Below are 25886 nucleotides of genomic sequence, written 5' to 3' on the forward strand. Positions count from 1 at the left end.
GCCAAACACGCTGCGGTAATATTCTCATTCGCGCACAACTGAAATGGAATCTCATTTGCAAAGATGTTTGCATTCTACAAGGAAATACATTGTTATGTTGTCATGAAGAGTGTCGGATTGGAAAGGTTAGACATGTAATACCAAGAGAGATTGTTACATATGTATTGGCTTGATGGTTCACACAGAAAGTTCCAAGATGTGACCGAAGAACTTCTGAACCCTAAATCTTTAACAAGAGCGTGTTTAACATGTTTGTTAGGTTTAAAAAAAAATCTATATGCTCTCTTAGATAATAATTCATATTAAAATGTCTCCATATCCACACAGGGAAGAGTAAACACAATGGTAAAACATTTATATTTCAGCTAGGTCGCCAGAGTGTTATTTTCAAGGGCCAATACATGTTCTATAATACAGTACCGAGAAAACATTAGCTATTACTCACACAGATGTACACACATCTGCTATACAGAACGAACACAAACACAGTCATTATTTCTACTTTAATGTGTGTGTCTTCTTAATGTAAGTGACTCAACATGATTTCTGACAGAGTATGCTAGTGTGCTCACTGTTTAACATTCTTAAGCTGTCCTTGGACTGTACAGTAGGTGTTGTGGAAAATAAATAATTCAAATAAAGTTCCAAAGTAGTTGAGGAACTGCTTGAAGAAAATGCTTGCAGTGTTTTATTCAAATGCATACATATCAATTACTGAAAAATATTTTCAGAAGGTTCACTCCACCTAAGATGATGTACAGTGTGATGTGCTTTCGTATCCACTAAGCTTTGTTCTAGAGACAACATCAGAGCTTTGAACAAGCCCTATATAGCTTACAGGAATACATAACATGAGTCAAGAGAGTTTAGATATTAGGCTTCAATATAATTTCAAACTGGGTTTCTGTAACCTTTTCTAGATCTGTCGACAAAACAAACAGCCCAAGTATTGCTGACTGTGGATGGTTGGAGGTGACCCTTGACCTTGGGGTGGTGTGGAGATCATTGATCCTAGCTGTCCTGAAACTACGGAAGTCATGGTAACAAACCAAGCAGAGTGTAAAGTCAGAGCCATGCATTAGCATCAAATCAAATCAAAGTTTATTTGTCACGTGTGCTGAATACAACAGGTGTAGAAGTTACAGTGAAATGCTTACTTACAGGCTCTAACCAATAGTGCAAAAAAGGTGTTAGGTGAACAATAGGTAAGTAAAGAAATAAAACAACAGTAAAAAGACAGGCTATCTACAGTAGCGAGGCTATAAAAGTAGCGAGGCTACATACAGACACCGGTTAGTCAGGCTGATTGAGATAGTTTGTACATGTATATATGGTTAAAGTGACTATTCACACTGTATATGATGAACAGAGAATAGCAGTAGCGTAAAAGAGGGGTTGGCGGGTGGCGGGACACAATGCAGATAGCCCGGTTAGCCAATGTGCGGGAGCACTGGTTGGTCGGCTCAATTGAGGTAATATGTACATTAATGTATAGTAAAAGTGATATGCATACAGTGGGGCAAAAACGTATTTAGTCAGCCACCAATTGTGCAAGTTCTCCCACTTAAAAAGATGAGAGAGGCCTGTAATGATCATCATAGGTACACTTCAACTATGACAGACAAAATAAGAAAAAAAAAATCCAGAACTTGCACAATTGGTGGCTGACTAAATACTTTTTTGCCCCACTGTATATGATAAACCGAGAGTAGCAGCAGCGTAAAAGGAGGGGTTGGGGGGGCAAACAATGCAAATAGTCCGGGTAGCCATTTGATTACCTGTTTAGGAGTCTTATGGCTTGGGGGTAAAAACTGTTGAGAAGACTTTTTGTCCTAGACTTGGCACTTTGGTACAGCTTGCCATGCGGTAGTAGAGAGAACAGTCTATGACTGGGGTGGCTGGGGTCTTTGACAATTTTTAGGGCCTTCCTCTGACATCGCCTGGTGTAGAGGTCCTGGATGGCAGGCAGCTTAGCCCCAGTGATGTACTGGGCCGTACGCACTACCCTCTGTAGTGCCTTGCGGTCAGAGGCAGAGCAATTGCCGTACAAGGCAGAGATGCTCTCGATGTTGCAGTGGTAGAACCTTTTGAGGATCTCAGGACCCATGCCAGATCTTTTAGTAAACTGGACTGACGTGTGATGTCAGCAACGGTAAGTTGTGGGTCATCATCAATCACTGAGGACAGAGAGATGTAAATGGAATAATTACATTAAGACCTTGGTCAGATGTCTCTAAGGATGAGGTTGAACGCCACTAAGTGATGGAGATGGAGAAATGCTTGCATGCTAGGTAATCGGCATTAGCGTCACATGTGATGTGCACTCTGGTTGAGAGAAAGGACATGGACCAACCAAGGGGTCTCCAGGGACTCCATTTGCTGAAAGTCAACCGCCTGCACGGCTTCTTTCGCACATTGACAAACAGCAACAAATGGAGTGTCCATGTGCTGTGACTCAGGGGAGCAAGAGAGAGATTCAGCCTCCAGGCAAGATGGCTGCCACACGGAGTAGTATACTGCTGTGTTTGCCTTTTTTTCTCTCTGTTGGAGGAGAAGGAGGAAGAAGAATACAAGGGTTATATGTGGCACATGTGTGTTCCAGCTTGAAACTGCAAAGCCAGCTCCCTAACAGGCACACATGAATCACTCTGATGCCTGCCATTGGCTGATGGAGGGTCTGGTAAATAAGAGCTGAAGGTTGGATGACAGGGCATAATCCTGACATCCCAATGCCCACGTGCCCTCTCCAGCTGCTCACAGATGGGTACTCCATACCAACTCCCCACCCTATTCCCATTACCCAACCCCACTACCACCACTCACCCTGGGCACTGTGTGGAGCATGGAGCCAGCTACTGCCTGTCTGGGAATGGCTATAGAGTGAACCACAATTGCATCAGTGACTGGTGCCACTTTACCTTATCCCATCTGACTAGGCAGTAACAGCTGTGCTGCGGGCTCTGAGAAACACAATGTAACAACAGCCGACTACAATTTGGATTGTAATAGTGAAGAAATGCTTTAATTTAGCCGGCCCAGATGTGGTGTGCAGGTGCTGTGGGGAATCTATCACATAACCTACCGTCTTCATTTGCTGTTGCCATAGCTGCCTGATTCTGGAGCTCTGGATTCTAGTGAAACTGAAAATGACACTAGATTATGATTTCACTGTGTGGTAATAAACAGATTGAGAGCATCACAAGCTACAACAATGTAGAAATCATTCTTCTTCACATTGGAATTCTTCTGATAAATCTAAAGAGAAGAGCTACAGGTTTTCTGTGCATGATTACCAAACCGTTTGATGTTCTCATACATTCCTGTCAGGACCAATACTTAAGCTAGCAATTTCAAGTGCACAGACAGATAAGAGGCAAATGATGCTATGTGTATATTATAGCTACTCTAGTGCAATTCTTCTGCAGGATTATTAGCGTGGAAAATAGCAAAAGGTGCATCAACAGCTGCTAGCTATAAGGAGATGGTTAGCAGTGTTTCTTTTTACAGAACGTTAGTACTGTATATGAGCACTTGAAAGAGGTCTTTTGAATACAAAATGTTATGGATGTTGTGTGGACTTAATCCTGCTGGGTTGCTCATGGTAAAACACATACATGAGCAACATGATGAATTGCAATATATTCAGCTAAGCATTAATAATGAATAATGTACCTCTTTGGGTATGCATCAATTGACATGAAGCAAGCAAAGACAGAGGAAACAGATACACAGGGGCCATGTTGATGCATGTTTTTGTGTACCGCTATGTGTGTCTAGGTTTGTGTGGGTGTTGCGAGAGGACCATCAATTTTCCAATCCCTCCATCTGCTTTGACAAATACTAAGCCAAGGTGGCTGATTGTTGCCATAAAACCTCATTTCCCTCATGGTTTTGGTCCAAAAGCCCTGTCTGGCAGCTTCATATTGCATTTTGATTTATTGGTCTTCAATTTCGATACACGTAATGCTATTCATAAGGATCCTACCCACACAGCTGCCTCAGTCAAATTAAGGAAACAACAACAAAAGTCCCAAAAGATTAAGGAAGTTTAGGAGTGCTCAGAGAGTGTGACTGCCCACTGAGCAAGAGAGACACACATACATAACACCAATGGCTGTGCACTGGGCTTCTTATCACTGCTCTGTGACAGCAACAACAGAATCAGTCAGCCACAGGCAGCAGGCGTTCATAAATGTTTATCAGGTAGCATCCCAGCTCATTACAATGCGCAGACTGATACAACCTAGGCTGACGTATTTTGTTTGTTTCCTAAGTAGTCTAGTCTTGCATACATTGTTTTGTCATGATTTTATTTTTTCAAAAAGGGCAAATTAACCCCCATTGTTTTCAATATTCTATAAGATGCTGACAATAATAACTTCCAGCTTATCTATAATAACCACAGCTATAACCTTCTGTACATCAGATACATGAACATCTTGAGTGCAGTACCGCCAGCACAAGAGTGGATTAACAAAAGTATTTATCCTCCCTACAAAAGGATGTCTGTGGCGCATGGTTCATCTGAAACTCCTGGTATGGTAATTTTCTAACCAAACCATACATCCAAACTAACAACTGGGACCAGAACTTATGAGTAAAAAGTCTCAAAACGAGACATTCAACTGCTGGATCTGAGTTCTCCTGTGAGAACTGAACTGAAGCTAAATCACACTCACTCACTGAGGGATTGGATGTGTGGATGTCTTTTTGCTCAGCAAAAAGAGTAGCACAAGAGACTGAGGAACCAAACTGCTGATCCGGTATGTCTGCCTCATCTCCTCCATAGCAAAACACATTTTAAGATGAAATCAAGGCCATAAACATTCTCCCACAGGTCGGTTCCCTCGTATTCATCTCTGTCCTTTCACATCCTTTATTCTCCTCCCTTTAATTTGCTCTATTCAAAATGTTTCCCTTCCCGCCACTGAAAGTACAGTAATAGGTCAAAGAATGCTTGAGGATTAACTAAACATTTTGTATTCCATCATCCATTTGCATCAAACTTACAGCGCTAAAGAGCTATATGTTTTTTTATTTCTCTATCTTTCATTTTTTCCTCTCTTTCTCTACGGTCAACTACGGGGGAGAGTGGTTGGGTCATAGCTACTTGAGCAACCCTTTGGGGTCATGGCTACAGTAGGTATTACTGTTCTTTTCTGATTACGAAAGGAATGGCTAAGGCTAGCTAAGGCTAGCTAAAGGCTGGCTTTTTCAAGCAGAAATTCGCATCCTGTAGCTCTAACTCCAAAAGGTTTTGGGACACTGTAAAGTCCATGGAGAACAAGAGCACCTCCTCCCAGCTGCCCACTGCACTGAGGCTAGGTCACCACTGATAAATCCACGATAATCGAGTATTTCTCAACGGCTGGCCATGCCTTCCTCCTGGCTACTCCAACCCGGCCAACAGCCCCCCCCCCCCGATCACCTACCATTTCGAATCCCACCGTACCTTCTCCGCTGTGCAATCCGGGCTTCCAAGCCGGTCACGGGTGCACCTCAGCCACGCTAAAGGTACTAAACGATATCATAACCGCCACCGATAAAAGACAGTACAGCTGTCTTCATCGAACTGGCCAAGGCTTTCGACTCTGTCAATCACCGTATTCTTATCGGCAGACTCAATAGCCTTGGTTTTTCTAATGACTGCCTCGCCTGGTTCAACAAATACTTTGCAGATAGAGTTCAGTGTGTCAAATCGGAGGGCATGTTGTCCGGACCTCTGGCAGTCTCTATGGGGGTACCACAGGGTTCAATTCTCGGGCCGACTCTTTTCTCTGTATATATCAATGATGTCGCTCTTGCTGCGGGAGATTCCCTGATCCACCTCTACGCAGATGACACCATTCTGTATACTTCTGGCCCTTCCTCGGACTCTGTGCTAACTAACCTCCAAACGAGCTTCAATGCCATACAACACTCCTTCCGTGGCCTCCAACTGCTCTTAAATGCTAGTAAAACCAAATGCATGCTTTTCAACCGTTCGCTGCCCGCACCCGCCTGCTGCCGGACTAACATCACCACCCTGGACGGTTCCAACCTAGAATATGTGGACAATTATAAATACCTAGATGTCTGGCTAGACTGTAAACTCTCCTTCCAGACTCATATTAAACATCTCCAATCAAAAATCAAATCTAGAATCGGCTTTCTATTTCGCAACAAAGCCTCCTTCACTCACACCGCCAAACTTACCTTAGTAAAACTGACTATCCTACCGATCCTCGACTTTGGCGATGTCATCTACAAAATAGCTTCCAACACTCTACTCAGCAAACTGGATGCAGTCTATCACAGTGACATCCATTTTGTTACCAAATCACCATATACCACCCCTACTCTGATCTGTATGCTCTAGTCGGCTGGCCCTCGCTACATATTCGTCGCCAGACCCACTGGCTTCAGGTTATCTATAAGTCTAGGTAAAGCTCCGCCTTATCTCAGCTCACTGGTCACGATAACAACACCCACCCGTAGCACACGTTCCAGCAGGTATATCTCACTGATCATCCCCAAAGCCAACACCTCATTTGGCCGCCTTTCCTTCCAGTTCTCTGCTGCCAGTGACTGGAACAAATTACAAAAATCGCTGAAGTTGGAGACTTTTATTTCCCTCACCAACTTTAAACATCAACTATCTGAGCAGCTAACCGATTGCTGCAGTTGGACATAGTCCATCTGTAAATAGCCCACCCAATCTATCTACCTCATCCACATACTGTTTTTATTTTATTTACTTTTCTGCTCTTTTGCACACCAGTGTCTCTACTTGCACATCATCATCTGCTGATTTATCCCTCCAGGGTTAATCTGCTAAATTGTAACTATTCTATAAAAAAAGAGCGGTACACTGAGGCCTGTACTCTGGAGCGGAATCGATTTGGAGGTGGAGGGTCTGTCATGGTCTGGGGTGGTGTGTCACAGCATAATTGGACTGAGCTTGTTGTCATTGTAGCGCTCTCAACGCTGTGCGTTACAGGGAAGACATCCTCCTCCCTCATGTGGTACCCTTCCTGCAGGCTCATCCTGACATGACCCTCCTGCATGACAATGCCACCAGCCATACTGCTCATTCTGTGCATGATTTCCTGCAAGACAGGAATGTCAGTGTTCTGCCATGGCCAGTGAAGAGCCCGGATCTCAATCCCATTGAGCACGTCTGGGACCTGTTGGATCGGAGGGTGAGGGCTAGGGCCATTCCCCCCAGAAATGTATGTGAACTTGCAGGTGCCTTGAAGGAAGAGTGGGATAACATCTCACAGCAAGAACTGGCAAATCTGGTGCAGTCCATAAGGAGGAGATGCACTGCAGTACTTAATGCAGTGTAACTGACTGTTACTTCTGAATTTGACCCCCCCACCCCCTTTGTCACAAATTCCCTTTCTGTTAGTCACATGTCTGTGGAACTTGTTCAGTTTATGTGTCAGTTGTTGAATTGTGTTATGTTCATACAAATATCTACACATGATACATTTGATGAAAATAAACACAGTTGACAGTGAGAGGAGTTTATATTACATTGGCCTACTAATGAAATAGCGCTTCTACAATATACTATGAATTGTAGGACGTATAGTATTCTACATCTTGATTGTTTAGTATGATATAATTAATTTTGGCTGCTTTTGTATGATATATTACATTAGACTGCTTTAGTATATTACATTCCATTGCTTTAGGATATGATATGCTACACCAATAGTAACATGTCATGTTCATTTGAGTGTCCCGGATTTACATAGGCCAATGTAAAATCAATTAACACAAAGTAACATGCAGTACCAAAAGGAATTGCACAGATTTTAGTAAATATTATACGTTTTGCTCTGAGACCAGGCTGTACATCTGATTCAAGCAGGTAGGCAGATTATAAAGGCTAGGTCTTCTCAGAATCAATGAACTTCATGGGAGTATTGGAGAGAAAAAAAATCGAATTTACCTGTCGTTTTCTTTTGTAGCCTAGTCTGTGTCACTGTAAAATATCGGTCACGATAACGACATGATGGGGCAAGTGAGTTTGAGAATAATGCCGTGACAGCTAACGCGAGAGGTAATCGATTCTAGCTGCGTAAAACTGTGTAAAAGTATTAATCTAATTGAGAGAGAGAGCGAAAGAGACGGAGACAGAGATGGGGGAGCAGTCTATAGCCGTTGACCACCCGCCTCCGTCCATATAGACTTCGAGAACTCAGTGAACAGCAGCATCATTCAATGTTCTCTTCTCGTGCTGTCTCTCAAGCTCACATCCATTCTCCCGCTCTTTGCTCGCGCAGATGTCGACCTAAAGACCAGTCAACTCCATCTCTCGTCACACAATTGCCCTTTCTATGTAATTGATCGACGTTTATTTCACATGAAATTAGAAAGATCCTGAAAACCGCTGGGCGCAAAAAGACCAATGATCTTTTTGGGAATAAGATAAACTAGTCAACCATTTTTCCATCTCTTTTTGGGTGCGTAGTTGGTTTGACTAGAGCAACAGTATGGATCTCTCATTTATGGCTGCACAGGTAAGAATATGCGCTGTGTTTATGTGTCAGAAAGGGGTTTAGGCTGTTTGGAAACAAGTGGATGAAAAGCGAACACCTGTCTTAACTTTTGTTTTATCAAAATTGAGGGCGTGACATATGTAATTGTTGTAATAGGTTCAAGGGCATAAATCTAGTGAAATAGAAGCAATTATTGGTACAATGATGGTGCTCGATATATTTTTTTTATGTCCACAAATATTGACCATGAAGATCGCCATTTTCACATTCACTATAATGGGGGATCCTGTTTTCTGGAAACAATGCCTAGAGTACCGCAGTCGGCCTTCAACTTTACATTTTAAATGAAAGGGGAGAATAGTTCTGCCCTGATTTACACCGATCCAATGCTTTTTAACTTGTAAGAAAAATCAAGTTAGCCAGAAAGCCTCGGAACTCAACACCAATGAGATGAATATAGTGCCTTGCAAAAGTATTCAGACCCCTTGGATTTCTTCACATGTTATTGTGTTACAAAGTAACATAAAAATTGATTACACTTTTTTTTATTGTCAACAACATGTATTTCACATGCAATTATACAGATCCTGAAGACTGCTGTATGCAAAAAGACCAATGATCTTTTTGGGAATAAGGTAAACTATTCACCCATTTTCCATTTCTTTTTGGGTGCGTAGTTGGTTTGACTAGACTATAGCAACAGTATGGATCTCTCATTTATGGCTGCACAGGTAAGAATATGCACAGTGTTTATGTGTCAGAAAGTGGTTTAGGCTGTTTGGAAACAAGTGGATGAAAAGCGAATACCTGTCTTAACTTTTGTTTTATCAAATTTGAGGTCATGGGATATACAATTTTTGTTTTTAGTGTTAGAAATTGATGACACATTTAGTTTATGTCAAGTTAGGCTAAGTAAAGATATACTGAACAAAATATATACACAACATACAACAATTTCAAAGATGTTACCGGGTTACAGTTTATAGAAGGAAATCAGTCAATTGAAATAAAATAATTAGGCCCTAATATATGGATTTCACATGAAACTCAAAATGAGTTTTTTTCCACACAAAAGGGCTTTATTACAGACTTTATTACAGACCTCAGCCCTCAGTCACTTCTTACAACTGGGGGGCAGTAATACATACGGTGATGGGTCAGATGATAGGTTAGCTTAGGTTTAAGTCATGAAGTCAATCTCAATGTGACTTGGATTTAAAAAGTGCAGAGACTGGTTTAAAAAATATGGTGGAAGGAAACTATCTTGCACATTTACATCACTGAAGTAGGCTATAGGGGACTACACCACAGACCATGGATCATCAACTAGATTCAGCCGCGGGCCGATTTGTTCTTGAGTGGATGGTCAGGTTGCTGGGAACATAATCAAACATATTTTTAGATTGCAAATTGACCGCAAGAAGCCCAAACAAATATAATATTTGACTAAAACATAATTACTTCAAACCTTGCATACATTTGTATATGATCACATACAGTGCCTTCTGAAAATATTCATACCCCTTGACTTATTCCACATTTTGTTCTGTTGCAGCCTGACTTCAAAGTTGATCAAAAGGTTATTTTTTCCCCTCACACTTCTACACACAATACACCATATTAACTGAAAACAAGTTTTTAGAAAATGTATTGAAAATTCAATACATAAATATCTAATTTACATAAGTATTCACACCCCTGAGTCGAAACTTTCCATTGTATTTGTATTAAGGATCCCCACCTACTCTTCCTGGTCTAGCAACATTAAGGAGGTTGTATACAATTGTAAAATATTACATGACATTACATTTCATAACACATTAAGTGTGTGTAGAGTGCGTGTCTTACCATGTGTATGTGTGTCTGTGGCTGTGTCTGTGTCTCTTCACAATCCCCGCTGTTCCATTAGGTGTATTTTTTATCTTTTTTTAATATGATTCTAATGCTTACATCAGTTACCTGATATGGAATAGAGTAGTACTATGCACCTCCCATAGTTTTGTTCTTGACTTGGGGACTGTGAAGAGACCTTTGGTAACATGTCTTGTGGGTTATGCATGGGTGTCCGAGCTGTGTGCTAGTAGTTTAAACAGACACCTCAGTGCATTCAGCATGTCAACATGTTTAGAAAAACAAGTAATGATGAAGTCAATCTTTCTTCCACTTTGAGCCATGAGAGATTGACATGCATATTATTAATATTAGCTCTCTGTGTACATTTAAGGTCCAGCCGTGCTGCCCTGTTTTGAGCCAGTTGTAATTTTCTGAGGTCCCTCTTTGTGGCATCTGACCACATGACTGAACAATAGTCCAGGTGCAACAAAACTAGAGCCTGTAGGACCTGCCTTGTTCATAGTGTTGTTAAAAAGGCAGAGCAGTGCTTTATTATGGACAGACTTTTCCCCATCTTAGTTTCTGTTGTATCAACATGTTTTGACCGTGACAGTTTTACAATCCAGGGTTACTCCAAGCATTTTAGTAATCTCAACTTGCTCGATTTCCACATAATTTATTTAGTTTAGTTGAGGTTTAGGGTTTAGTGAATGATTTGTTCCAAATACAATGCTTTTAGTTTTTTCAATATTTAGGACTAACTTATTCCTTGCCACCCATTCTGAAACTAACTGCAGCTCTTTACTCAAAGCCAGTGGAATGTCGTTAGTAAAGGTTGAAAAAAGTAAGGGGCTTAGACAGCTGCCATGGGGGAATTCCTGATTTGACCTGGATTATGTTGGAGAGGCTTTCATTAAAGAACACCCTCTGTCTTCTGTTAGACAGGTATTTCTTTATCTAGAATATAGCAGTGGGTGTAAAGCCATAACACATATGTTTTTCTACCAGCAGACTGATCAATAATGTCATAAGCTGCACTGAAGACTAACAAAACAGCTCCCTCAGTCTTTTTATCATCAATTTCTCTCAGCTAATCATCAGTAATTTGTGTAAGTGCCGTGCTTGTTCAATGTCCTTCCCTATAAGCGTGCTGAAAATCTGTTGTCAATTTGTTTACAGTAAAATAGCATTGTATCTGGTCAACAAAACAAAATCCAAAAAGTTTACTAAGGGTTGGCAACAGGCTGATTGGTCGGCTATTTGAGCCAGTAAAGGGGGCTTTACTATTCTTAGGTAGCAGAATTACTTTTTCCCTCCAGGCCTGAGGGCACACACTTTCTAGTAGGCTTAGATTGAAGATAGTGGCAATATCGTCTGCTATTAACCTCAGTAATTTTCCATCCAAGTTGTCAGACCCCGGTGGCTTGTCATTGTTGATAGACAACAATAATTTTTTCACCTCTTCCACACTCACTTTACAGAATCCAAAATTACAATGCTTGTCTTTCATAATTTAATCAGTTATACTTAGATGTGTAGGGGCAGTGTTTGTTGCTGGTATGTCATGCCTAAGTTTGTAGAAGCACCATTCATTGTCAGAGATTCTAGCTGTGAGTCTTTCTGCGTGAATCTCTAAGAGCTTTTCACACCTGGATTGTGCAACATTTCCCCATTATTGTTCTCAAAATTCTTGATCATTGTTAGACAACCATTTTCAGGTCTTGCCATAGATTTTCAAACAGATTTAAGTCTAAACTGTAACTCGGCAATATTTAGTGTCTTCTTGGTAAGCAACTCCAGTGTAGATTTGACCTTGTGTATTAGGTTATTGTTCTGCTGAAAGACGAATTAATCTCCCAGTGTCTGGTGGAAAGCAGACAGAACCAGGTTTTCCTCTACGAGTTGGACTGTGCTTAGCTCCATTCCCTTTATTTTTTATCCTGAAAAACTCCCCAGTAATGTGGTACTCAGTGGTGACATTTTTTGAAGTATTACTTGTTGCAAACAGAATGGATGTTTTGGAATATTTGCATTCTGTACAGGCTTCCTTCTTTTCACTCTGTCATTTAGTAATGTTGTTAATCCATCCTCGGTTTTCTCCTATCACAGCCATTAAACTCTAACTATTTAAGTCACCATTGGCCTCATGGTGAAATCCCTGAGCGGTTTCCTTCCTCTCAAGCAATTGAGTTGGGAAGGACTCTTGTATCTTTGTAGTGACTGGGTGTATTGACCATCCAAAGTGTCATTAATAACTTCACCAAAGGAATATTTTGTTTTGACCCATCTACAGTTGAAGTCAGATGTTCACATACACTTAGATTGGAGTCATTAAAACTAGTTTTTCAACCACTCCACAAATTACTTGTTTACAAACTATAGTTTTGGCAGGTTGGTTAGGACATCTACTTTGTGCATGACACAAGTAATTTTTCCCAACAATTGTTTACAGACAGATTATTTCACTGTATCACATTTCCAGTGGGTCAGAAGTTTACATACACTAAGTTGACTGTGCTTTTAAAAAGCTTGGAAAATTCCAGAAAATTATGTTGTGGCATTAGAAGCTAATAATAGGCTAATTTACATAATTTTAGTCAATTGGAAGTGTACCTGTGGATGTATTTCAAGGCCTTCCTTCAAACTCAGTGCCTCTTTGCTTGACATGGGAAAATCTAAAGAAATTAGCCAAGACATCAGAAGAAAAAAATTGTAGACCTCCAGAAGTGTGGTTCATCCTTGGGAGCAATTTCCAAACGCCTGAAGGTACCACGTTCATCTGTACAAACAATATTGCGCAAGTATAAACTCCATGGGACCACGCAGCTGTCATACTGCTCAGGAAGGAGACGCGTTCTGTCTCCTAGAGATGAACATACTTTGGTGCGAAAAGTGCAACCTGAACGGTGCAACCTGAAAAGTGCAACCTGAACGGCCGCTCAGCAAGTAAGAAGCCACTGCTCCAAAACCGCCATAAAAAAAGCCAGGCTACGGTTTGCAACTGCACATGGGCACAAAGATCGTACTTTTTGGAGAAATGTCCTCTGGTCTGATGAATCAAAAATAGAACTGTTTGGCCATAATGACCATCATTATGTCTGGAGGAAAAAGGGGGACGCTTGCAAGCCGAAGAACATCGTCCCAACTGTGAAGCACAGGAGTGGCAGCATCATGTTGTGGGGGTGCTTTGCTGCAGGAGGGACTGGTGAACTTCACAAAATAAATGGCATCATGGGGCAGGAAAATGATGTAGATATACTGAAGCAACATCTCAAGACATCAGTCAGGAAGTTAAAGCTTGGTCGCAAATGGGTCTTCCAAATGGACAATGACCCCAAGCATACTTCCAAAGTTGTGGCAAAATGGCTTAAGGACACCAAAGTATTCATTATTATTCTACAATGTAGGAAAACCCTTGAGTAGGTGTGTCCAAACTTTTGACTGGTACTGTATATACAATGCATTCGGAAAGTTTTCAGACCCCTTGACTTTTTCCACATTTTGTTACGTTACAGCCTTATTCTAAAAAAGATGAAATTGTTTTTTCCCCTCATCTATCTAAACTCAATACACCATAATGACAAAGCACAAAATACTAATATACATTAATATTCAGACCCTTCACTCTGTACTTTGTTGAAGCAACTTTGGCAGTGATTACAGCCTAAAGTCTTCTTGGGTATGACGCTAGAAGCTTGGCACACCTGTATTTGGGGAGGTTCTCCCATTCCTCTCTGCCGATCCTCAAGTTCTGTCAGTTTAGATGGGGAGCGTCGCTGCACAGCTATTTTCAGGTCTCTCCAGAGATGTTCGATTGGGTTCAAGTCCGGGCTCTGGCTGGGCCACTCAAGGACATTCAGAGACTTGTCCCGAAGACGCTCATGTGTTGTCTTGGCTGTCTGCTTAGGGTCATTGTCCTGTTGGAAGGTGAACCTTTGCCACAATCTGAGGTCCTGAGCACTCTGGAGCAGGTTTTCATCAAGGATCTCTCTGTACTTTGCGCCGTTCATCTTTCCCTCGATCCTGACTAGTCTCCCCGACCCTGCTGCTCCAAAACATCCCCACAGCATGATGTTGCCACCACCATGTTTCAACATAGAGATGGTACCAGGTTTCCTCCAGACGTGACGCTTGGCATTGAGACCAAAGACTTCAATCTTGGTTTCATCAGACCAGAGAATCTTGTTCTTTATGGTCTGAAAGTCTTTCGGTGCCGTTTTACGAACTCCAAGCGAGCTGTCATGTGCCTTTTACTGAGGAGTGGCTTCTGTCTGGCCACTCTACCATAAAAGCATGCTTTTTGGAGTTCTGCAGAGATGGTTGTCCTTCTGGAAGGTTCTCCTATCTCCACAGAGGAACTCTGGAGGCTGTCATTGTGACCATTGGGTTCTTGGTCACCCCTCTGACCAAGGCCCTTCTCCCCCGATTGCTCAGTTTGGCTGGGAAGCCAGTTCTAGGAAGAGTCTTGGTGGCTCCAAACTTCTTCCATTTAAGAATGATGGAGGTTCCTGTGTTCTTGGGGACCTTCAATGCTGCATAAATGTTTTGGTACTCTTCCCCAGATATGTGCCTCGACACAATCCTGTCTCGGAGCTCTACAGACAGGTCCTTAGACTTCATGGCTTGGATTTTGCTCTGACATGCACTGTCAACTGTGGGGCCTTATATAGACAGGTGTGTGCCTTACCAAATCATATCCAATCAATTGAATTAACACAGGTGGACTTCAATCAAGTTGTAGAAACATCTCAAGGATGATTAATGGAAACAGGATGCACCTGAGCTCAATTTCGAGTCTCATAGCAAAGGGTCTGAATACTTATATATATATATATATATATATATATATATATATACACAAGGTATTTCTGTTTTTAATTTTTAATACATTTGCAAAAACTTCTGAAAACCTTTTCTCTCTTTTTCATTGTGGGTATTGTGTGTACAGTCGTGGCCAAACGTTTTGAGAATGACACAAATATTAATTTCCACAAAGTTTACTGCTTCAGTATCTTTAGATATTTTTGTCAGATGTTACTATGGAATACTGAAGTATAATTACAAGCATTTCACAAGTGTCAAAGGCTTTAATTGACAATTACTTGAAGTTGATGCAAAGAGTCAATATTTGCAGGGTTCTTTTTCACGACCTCTGCAATCCGCCATGGCATGCTGTCAATTAACTTCTGGGCCACATCCTGACTGATGGCAGCACATTCTTTCATAATCAATACTTGGAGTTTGTCAGAATTTGTGGGTTTTGTTTGTCCACCAGCCTCTTGAGGATTGACCACAAGTTCTCAATGGGATTAAGGTCTGGGGAGTTTCCTGGCCAAGGACGCAAAATATCGATGTTTTGTTCCCCGAGCCACTTAGTTATCACTTTTGCCTTATGGCAAGGTGCTCCATCATGCTGGAAAAGGCATTGTTCGTCACCAAACTGTTCCTGGATGGTTGGCAGAAGTTGCTCTCAGAGGATGTGTTGGTACCATTCTTTATTTATGGCTGTGTTCTTAGGCAAAATTGTGAGTGAGCCCACTCCATTGGCTGAGAAGCAACCCCACACATGAATGGTCTCAGGATGCTTTACTGTTGGCATGACACAGGACTGATGGTAGCGCTCACCTTGTCTTTTTTTCCGGATTCACCAGACAATCGGAAAGGGGATTCATCAGAGAAAATGACTTTAGCCTAGTCCTCAGCAGTCCAATCCCTGTACCTTTTGCAGAATATCAGTCTGTCCCTGATGTTTTTCCTGGAGAGAAGGGGCTTCTTTGCTGCCTTTCTTGACACCAGGCCATCCTCCAAAATTATTTGCCTCACGGTGAGTGCAGATGCACTCACTCCTGCCTTCTGCCATTCCTGAGCAAGCTCTGTACTGGTGGTGCCCTGATCCCGCAGCTGAATCAACTTTACGAGATGGTCCTGGCGCTTTGCTGGACTTTCTTGGGCGCCCTGAAGCCTTCTTCACAACAATTGAACCGCTCTCCTTAAAGTTCTTGATGATCCGATAAATGGTTGATTTAGGTGTAGTATTACTTGCAGCAATATCCTTCCCTGTGAAGCCCTTTTTGTGCAAAGCAATGATGACGGCACGTGTTTCCTTGCAGGTAACCATGTTTGACAGAGGAAGAACAATGATTCCAAGCACCATACTCCTTTTGATGCTTCCAGTCTGTTATTCGAACTCAATCTGCATGACAGAATGATCTCTAGCCTTGTCCTCGTCAACACTCACACCTGTGTTAAATAGAGAATCACTGACATGATATCAGCTGGTCCTTTTGTGGCAGGGCTGAAATGCAGTGGAAATGTTTTTTGGGATTCAGTTCATTTGCATGGCAAATAGGGACTTTGCAATTAATTGCAATTCATCTGATCACTCTTCATAACATTCTGGAGTATATGCAAATTGCCATCATACAAACTGAGGCAGCAGAATTAATTAATATTTGTGTAATTCTCAACTTTTGGCCACGACTGTAGATTGATGAGGATTTTAAGTTATTTAATCCATTTTAGAATAAGGTTGTAACGTAACAAGATGTGGAAAAAATAAATGGGTCTGAATATTTTCTGAATGCACTGTATATGGGGGATTGGAAATGATCCAAACAATTACATTGATAGAAGCCACAATCTATCTGCATATATTAAAAACAACAACAACAAAAAACATAGTAAGTTACATGGACTCACTCTGTCCCCCCCATACATACAACCAACATCTGTAAGGTCCCTCTGTCAAGTATTACATTTCAAGAACAGATTCAACTACACAGAGCTTTTCGACCAGGGAACTTGGTGATTGGTAGATGGGTAACGATAACATATCAGACATTTAATATCTCTTTAAGCATGGTCAAGTTAATAATTATGCATCAAACCACCCAAACACATCAAAGATACAGTCATCCTTCTGAACTTAGCTGCATAACAGGAATGAAACTTCTCAGGGATGTTACTACTAGGCCATTGGAGATTTAATAACAGCTACAGTGTTCATTGGTTGTGATGGGAGAAAACTGAGGATGGATCAAAAACATTGTAGTGACTCTACAATAGTGACCCAAATGACAAGAGTGAAAAGAAGAATACAAATATACATAATAAAAATATTTAAAAAACCTGCATCTTGTATGCCACAAGCCACTAAAGTAATACTGCAAAAAAACACAGCAAATTAAACACTTTTTGGCCTAAATGCAAAGCCTTATGTTTGGAGCGGATCCAACACAACCCTTCCACTTGAGTAACTGCCTCCTTATTTTCAAGCATGGAGGTGGCTGCATAACGGTATGGGTATTATCAAAGCTCAGGATAAGACCCAGATGCAGAAAACAGGAGACAAAGGGCTGTGAGACATAGGTTTAATCCTAGACACATGAAAGTGTGATGAAAACGGAGGGTACGGGGCAACAGAAGACGAACAGCAGAAGGGATAATGATCTTGGAGATAGGGAAAGGACTGATTAAATTGGGGGGAAAGTTTGCAGAACTCCACCCGGAGGGGCAGGTTATGAGTGGACAGCCATACCCTCTGCCCGAGACGATACCGGGGAGCCGGGGTCCGGTGGCAGTCCGCTTGTCATCGATACCTGGAGGTGGTTTTGAGAAGAGCCGACTGGGCTCTTTTCCAGGTACAACAACAGCGGCGAACAAACATCTGGACCGAGGCTAGGCCGACCTCTTCCTCTTACTCCGGGAAGAGCAGAGGGATATCCCAGGGAACACTCCAAAGGCAAGAGCCCAGAGTCAGAGCAGGGCAGGGTGTTGTGGGTGTATTCAACCCACACAAGTTGCTAGCTCCAGGTGGTGGGGATGATGAGACAAGGCAGCGAAGAGTCGTCTCCAGGTCTTGGTTGGCTGGCTCCGACTGGCCATTGGACTGAGGGTGAAACCACCTGCAGCCAATGAGCATGCAGAACGCCTTCCAGATCCGGAACGAGAACTGAGGACCCCGTTCGGAGACCATGTCCACCGATAGTCCATGGATCCACTGCACCATCTTTGGCAGAGGGTAGCTTGGGGAGAGGAATGAAGTGGGCGGCTTTGGAATACCGGTCCATCTGAACGCGGAGACGTCCGGAACCATGGTTGTCCACCAAAAGTGTTGCCACACATAGGCCAGGGTCCGATGGGAGCCCAGGTGGCAGGCAAGCCTGAAGGAGTGGGCCACTCCAGGACCGAGGAGCTGACAGCATCAGGCACAAACATCCAGTTATCTGCCCCTCCCCCCTCCAGGGTTCGGCTGGGAATGCAGCGGCTCACAAACATGCTTCCCTATTCCCCAGCTGAGTGCCGTCTTGTGGTCCGTCCACACAATGAATGGAAGTTCCACCCCCTCCAACAATTATCTCCACTCCTCACGATTCCCCACATTGTAGTTCTTCTCTGTGGCATTGAGGCGATGGCAGAAGAAGGCACATGGATGTAATTTGAGGTGCAGGGCAGAGCGCTGGGATAGGACAGCGCCCCACTCAAACATCTGAAGCATCGGGCTCCATCATGAACTGGATGAACCAATATGGGAGCAGTGGTGGAGCAGTGCTTGAGGTCCCGGAACGCCCGGTCAGCAGCTGGGGACCATGTGAACGGAATCTTGGGTGAGGTGAGTGCGGACAGGGGGGAAGCCAGGGTGCTGTAACCCCAGGATAAAGCGGCGCTAGAAGTTGGCAAATCCCAGGAAACGTTGCAGCCTCACTCTGGACGTAGGCTGTTTGAATGAATGCTTATGAGCCTGCTGCTGCCTACCATTGCTCAGTCAGACTGCTCTATCAAATATCAAATTATAGACTTAATTATAACATAATAACACACAGAAATACAAGCCTTTGGTCATTAATATGGTCGAATACGGAAACTATCATTTTGAAAACAAAATGTTTATTATTTCAGTGAAATACGGAACCGTTCTGTTTTTTTATCTAACGGGTGGCATCCTGTCGTGGAAATTTCCTGTATTTACCAAATCATGAGAGCAAACCACACACAAATCAGAGTTATCATAAAGTCCATCTTTAATTATATGAGATCCATCACAACCCTGTGACTCTCAGATCAATTCAGTGTCTATAAATGAATTCTCTGAGAGTCCTTACACATTGCAACTGAGATCCTTTATAGCAAAGACACACATAGCCAGACAGCATTGGCCATAAATTATCGTTCAGCTTTGTCTCCTAAACAATGTCTTTTCTCGCTCTCAGGACCATAAAACAAAACCTATCAACAGGCATTTATCAAATACATCCCTCCTTGACAAGATCACAGAGACACAGTGACTGGCACACAGACATTGTGGAGCCAAGAGATAATTGATTTAAAAGATATGTTTACATATGAAGACAAGCTTGACCCCTCCCCTCTCTGCGGCCCAAGTAACTGACCCCATGTCAGAGAACAGATAACTGCAACCGGCCAACAGTATTATCCAAAAATAGACATTCTGATGAGAAGTAACTCAAAAGCATATAATGAATATAAAACATCTTATCTAGGTTACCCAACTAATTTGGATTATTCCCCAACAATCCATAAGTCTAAATATTACTGTTACATTGTACAACCTTCAATGTTATGTCATAATTACATAAAATTCTGGCAAATTAGTTCGCAACAAGCAAGGCGGCCCAAACTGTTGCATATACCCTGACTCTGCATGCAATGAACGCAAGAGAAGTGACACAATTTCACCTGGTTAATATTGCCAGGTAACCTAGATTTCTTTTAGCTAAATATGCAGGTTTAAAAATATATACTTCTGTGTATTGATGGTGTTTGGTGTTTATGGTTAGGTACAGTCGTGCAACGATTGTGCTTTTTTCGCAAATGCGCTTTTGTTAAATCATCCCCCGTTTGGCGAAGTTGGCTGTCTTTGTTAGGAAGAAATAGTCTTCACACAGTTCGCAACAAGCCAGGTGGCCCAAACTGCTGCATATACCCTGACTCTCTTGCAAGAGAAGTGACACAATATACCTAGTTAAAAGAAGTTCATGTTAGCAGGCAATATTGACTAAACATGCAGGTTTAAAAATATATACTTGTGTATTGATTTTAAGAAAGGCATTGATGAAGATACATTTAATGCTAGCTAGCAACTTCCTTGGCTTCTTACTGCATTCGCATAACAGGCAGGCTCCTCGTGGAGTGCAAGGAGAGGCAGGTGGTTAAAGCGTTGGACTAGTTAACTGTAAGGTTGCAAGATTGAATCCCCGAGCTGACATGGTCAAAATCTGTCTTTCTGCCCCTGAACAAGGCAGTTAACCCACCGTTCCTAGGCCTTCATTGAAAATAAGAATGTGTTCTTAACTGACTTGCCTAGTTAAATAAAGGTGTAAAAAAAAAAATTGTCCAGATCGGTGTCCAAAAATACTGATTTCCGATTGATATGAGAACTTGAAATCTTGAAACCAGCTATGTCTATCAACAACTGTTGATAGACATAGCTGGTAAATTTGCTGTGGCTATCCACTCTGATTTCACAGCACTCTTGTCTGAGTGTGCCAGAGTGCAGAATAACTGACTAATTTACAAACGTTCAACACCATTGAATAAGGCCGGTGTCAGTAAACGTTGGAAAAATAGCTTAAGTTGTTGCCAGCAACACAGTTGTAGTCACCAACCCTCTGGATAACATAAAAACAGCCTAACCAACTAGGTCGTGTAAAATGGTCAGTGAGCTGTTCTCTCATTTTGGTCACATATTGGTGTTTCCTTTATTTTGGCAGTTACCTGTAGCTAGTTGTATTCCATTTTAATTCAGCCAATTCAGAAGATAACACAGAATTAAATGAATGAATGAAAAAGTTCCCATTGTTCTCTTAAGGGCCATTCAGTTCATAGATTGAACTGACTGAATTAAAATGCTTTCAATGGAAAGTACAGACATTGTTCTACTGGATGCATCAAATGTGAGTTAGTTAAAGCCTCATACAGTAGTGCTCTGACTCTGGAAGGTTTCTGTCATTTTCACACAATTCATGCTCTCTGTCCCTCAAACAGTCTGTTTTAATCCCACTAAAGCAGACTCAGCATGCTGGACTTTTATGAACGTGCTTTTCTCAGAATGGATAGGCTAATTTAATGGAGGTGAAGCTAATTCCAAGCTTTGAGTCCTTGGAGTCTTGAAGATTGACTTTGCAATGAGAACATGGGTGCTTTTTTGTCCATCCATCTCAGTATTCCGGCACTGCCTGAAAACCGATGGACCTTCTACATCCACTTCCTCTCCAAAATATAATTGATGCCGTCATAAGTCTCTTTCCTACAGAGAATAGAAGTTCTATAAAAGCTGAACTTTTCTAATGCTGGCTGCAGAGTTTGCTGTGGATTTTGTCCAGCAGTAGATAGTGGTTGATGGTGGGTGGTGGGGATGGGCTGGGGTCATGTTCCACAGAGATTAAATTGCTCTAGTACATAATTCTATGGTGTAGTCTATCACAGGGAGTAAATAACAGAGAATAGCCTAAGCATGGGACATGTGAACAGAGATAACATTGTACACAATTATTTATTCATAATTGAGGAGAATCACGTGCGGCGAATACAACAGGTGTAGACCTTACAGTGAAATGCTTACTTACAGGCTCTAACCAACAGTGCAAAAAAGGGATTATGTGAACAATAGGTAAGTAAAGAAATAAAAACAACAAATAGTCCGGGTAGCTATTTGATTACCTGTTCAGGAGTCTTATGGCTTGGGGATAAAAACTGTTGAGAAGCCTTTTTGCCCTAGACTTGGTGTAACAGTTGTTAAAGTACTATGTGAATTTCACCAGGTTCATATAATCAATATGTTGTGTTGATTTGTTATGCATGCCTGCATCCTGGGAGAAGGGGAGTGTGTACTTACGTTTTGCCCGGCGTGCTCGTGCTCAAATCATTTTGATGCACTGAGAGGTAGGCACGCTTTTTCTGTCTTCAGAAAAGTTTGATTATTTTAAGTACAAAGTCATACACACAGTGTTTTGTTCATGAATAATGATGTATATTTAGAGGTTACTCATAAGTGGATGGTATTGTTAAGATGCACTTGTAATTGTACTTTTTAGGATGATATCAACATTCTGAATTCAACATGTGGTTAATAGGTATTAGCAGGCTATTGTATGTGTGAACGATGGCTAGCTCCTCGAATGATCCCAATCCCTCCTATTGTGCATCTGTTGTAGAAAGAGGTGACGATTCTCAGAACATATGTGCTCTACAAATGTTTTATTTCCTTTTGGATGCAGGTATGTGGTTTTATCTATGTAAAATATGTTATGTATAATAAGGAGAGAGTGTATTCATTTTTGTATTCGGAAATCATTTTGATGCACTGAGAGAGAAAGACGCGACGATTCTCAGAACATATGTGCTCTACAAATGTTTTATTTCCTTTTGGATGCAGATGCAGGATGCAGAGAGTCAGTTCTGCTTGATTAAAACTACCTGATCTCCAAAGTCCACGTTTATAGTCTCAATCAACCACACACAACGCAGAGTTACAGTGGGGCAGTATAGCACCGGCTACATTGGCACTATGGTACCTTGCTGTAGTAGGGAGAACAGTCTATGACTGGGGTGGCTGGGGTCTTTCACAATAGTTTTCAGTAAAGCTTCAAGCAAATAATTAATGTTGATTGTTCTTGGAACATGTGCTATGCATTATTGCAGGGAGAGCACTTTTGAAGCCCACCACACAACAAGACCTCCTCAGCTTGAAGGTCGCAGGCATAAATCAAAGGTTGTCTTCTTCCCTGTACTGTATATTTCAGTGCTCAAGTTCAGTGAGTTTAGGTAACCCAAAGTTGCCAGTGTTCATTCTCTTTGATGAAAGGGGTGAGCAGAATCTCATAGTAAAATGTCCTTCAATAGAAGTGCTCAAACAATGCATTCTTTTGTGTTTCATAAACTATTTGCATATGGTGGCTCCGCCTCAGTAATTACAAATTAAAAGGGAATTCTTCATTAAATCAAAAGTATAGGCACCCTCAAGCATTACATGACATGGATTAATAGGCAGCAATCATAACACCATGACTCTTGAATGCTAAATTGAGAGCGATAACGCTGCCTGCTGTCTACAACAGACAATTATGAAATGATACATCCCATAACCTACAAACACTGTTTAAGATTATTAACACAATATAATTGAAGGAATATGCCATATAATTTTCATAATAAATATACTCTATAAGATCACTATAAATAGCCATATTGTTTGGCCATATTACAGCAGAACTTGAGCCAAAGAGATAGCATTTCATCATCGTTGATTAAGAGTAAGCTGAGGTGTAACCTTCTCCCATCGATCACTCAGTGATGCAGGGCTAATGTTTTAAGCGTGGTTCCATGTTGGCGTGTAAGTGCTGTAGAGACCATGCTGGTCCTGTAGAGTCAGCCGGATCCATGGCCCCAGTGACTGATCAAATCAAATCAAATCAAATGTATTTATATAGCCCTTCGTACATCAGCTGATATCTCAAAGTGCTGTACAGAAACCCAGCCTAAAACCCCAAACAGCAAGCAATGCAGGTGTAGAAGCACGGTGGCTAGGAAAAACTCCCTAGAAAGGCCAATACCTAGGAAGAAACCTAGAGAGGAACCAGGCTATGTGGGGTGGCCAGTCCTCTTCTGGCTGTGCCGGGTGGAGATTATAACAGAACATGGCCAAGATGTTCAAATGTTCATAAATGACCAGCATGGTCGAATAATAATAAGGCAGAACAGTTGAAACTGGAGCAGCAGTACAGTCAGGTGGAAGTTGAAACTGGAGCAGCAGCATGGCCAGGTGGACTGGGGACAGCAAGGAGTCATCATGTCAGGTAGTCCTGGGGCATGGTCCTAGGGCTCAGGTCAGTTGTAACTGGAACAGCAGCATGGCCAGGTGGACTGGGGACAGCAAGGAGTCATCATGTCAGGTAGTCCTGGGGCATGGTCCTAGGGCTCAGGTCCTCCGAGAGAGAGAAAGAAAGAGAGAAGGAGAGAATTAGAGAACGCACACTTAGATTCACACAGGACACCGAATAGGACAGGAGAAGTACTCCAGATATAACAAACTGACCCCAGCCCCCCGACACATAAACTACTGCAGCATAAATACTGGAGGCTGAGACAGGAGGGGTCAGGAGACTGATCTGTCACACAGAGCCATACAGACTCCATCAATCCATAACCCTATGACTCCAGGCAGCACTCTTCAGCCCTTTGGGCATCTCCTCAGGCTCGTCTGTGCTGACAAACATTCTCCCCATCCCCATAGCTTTAAAAAGTTTCTACTGTCAGCATTTGGTATTAGTTTTGGGGATAGGGGTATGTTTCAGTTTCAGTTTCTAAACCTATTTTCATCTCTTGAATGAGTCATGTTTTGGATTAAATGAAGGAAAGAATATGGTAAATATACAGTTCACACAGACTCATTTGATATTGTAGCCTATCATGGCTGAGGTTGATCATGTCTTGGCAAATGCATTGGGCTGAAAGATTTTACTGAGTTTCAATTCATATAAGGAAATCAGTCCATTTAAATGAATTCATTAGGCACTAATCTATGGATTTCACATTACTGGGAATACAGATATGCATCTGTTGGTCACAGCTACCTCACAGAAAAACAGTCAGTATCTGGTGTGACCCCAATTATCCTCATGCAGCGCACACATCTCCTTCACATAGAGTTCATCAGGATGTTGATTGTGGCCTGTGGAATGTTGTTCCTCTCTTCAATGGCTGTGTGGATTTGCTGGATATTGGCGGGAACTGGAAAACGTTGTCGTACACGTCGATCCAGAGCATCTCAAACAAGCTCAATGGGTGACATGTCTGGAGACAGACCATGGAAGAACTGGGACATTTTCAGCTTTCAGGAATTGTGTACAGGTCCTTGCGACATGGGGCTGTGCATTATCATGCTGAAACATGAAGTGATGGCAGCGGATGAATGGCACGAAAATAGGCCTCAGGATCTCATCATGATATCTCTGTGCATTCAAATTGCAATCAATAAAATGCAATTGTGTTCGTTGTCCATAGCTTATGCCTGCCCATACTGTACCATCACAACGTTGATATCAGCAAACCGCTCGCCCACACGATGCCATACACGCTGTCTACCATCTGCCCAGTACAGTTGAAACCAGGATGAATCTAATATATATACTGCTGTACATACTGTATAATTCCTGGTATATCTTGTGTAAATTAATCTGGTGTAGATACGCATCGATTGCATTTGGATTACTGTTACAGTGCTATTTGTTTATTGATTATTTGTGTACTGTTTGACATTATACTGCATTGTTAGGAGCTAGTAACATAAGCATTTTATTGTACCCGGTATAACATCTGCCAAATTGTGTACGCGATAGGCTTTGGCGGTATACCGTACATACTGTATACCGGGTATTTGGAAAAAGCCACGAGATGGTTTTTCAATACCGTCAATACTGTAATTTATTTTTTATTTTTTTACCTTTTGCAATATTTGTAGCTCCTTTTTAAGTCAATAGCCTGCAGTCAACTTGTGCAATGCGTTAGGAGATAAAGCATTTCACCTGTCACATTATTTTAAATTAT

The 25886-nt window shown here is 41.9% G+C and overlaps 1 protein-coding gene across 1 annotated transcript in view; it reads left to right on the forward strand.

Moving 5' to 3' along the window:
* Positions 1–7830: 7830 nt before the first annotated feature.
* LOC109903279 (uncharacterized protein C14orf132) overlaps positions 7831–25886 on the forward strand; it is a 46657-nt gene continuing 28601 nt past the window's right edge. Inside the window, exon 1 of the mRNA XM_020499909.2 lies at positions 7831–8510. Within this exon, the coding sequence (XP_020355498.1) occupies positions 8484–8510 (27 nt within the window). The 5' untranslated portion in view covers positions 7831–8483. The remainder of the gene's footprint in view (positions 8511–25886) is intronic.

Source organism: Oncorhynchus kisutch, linkage group LG14 (assembly GCF_002021735.2).
Source record: "Oncorhynchus kisutch isolate 150728-3 linkage group LG14, Okis_V2, whole genome shotgun sequence".
Lineage (NCBI taxonomy): Eukaryota > Metazoa > Chordata > Actinopteri > Salmoniformes > Salmonidae > Oncorhynchus > Oncorhynchus kisutch.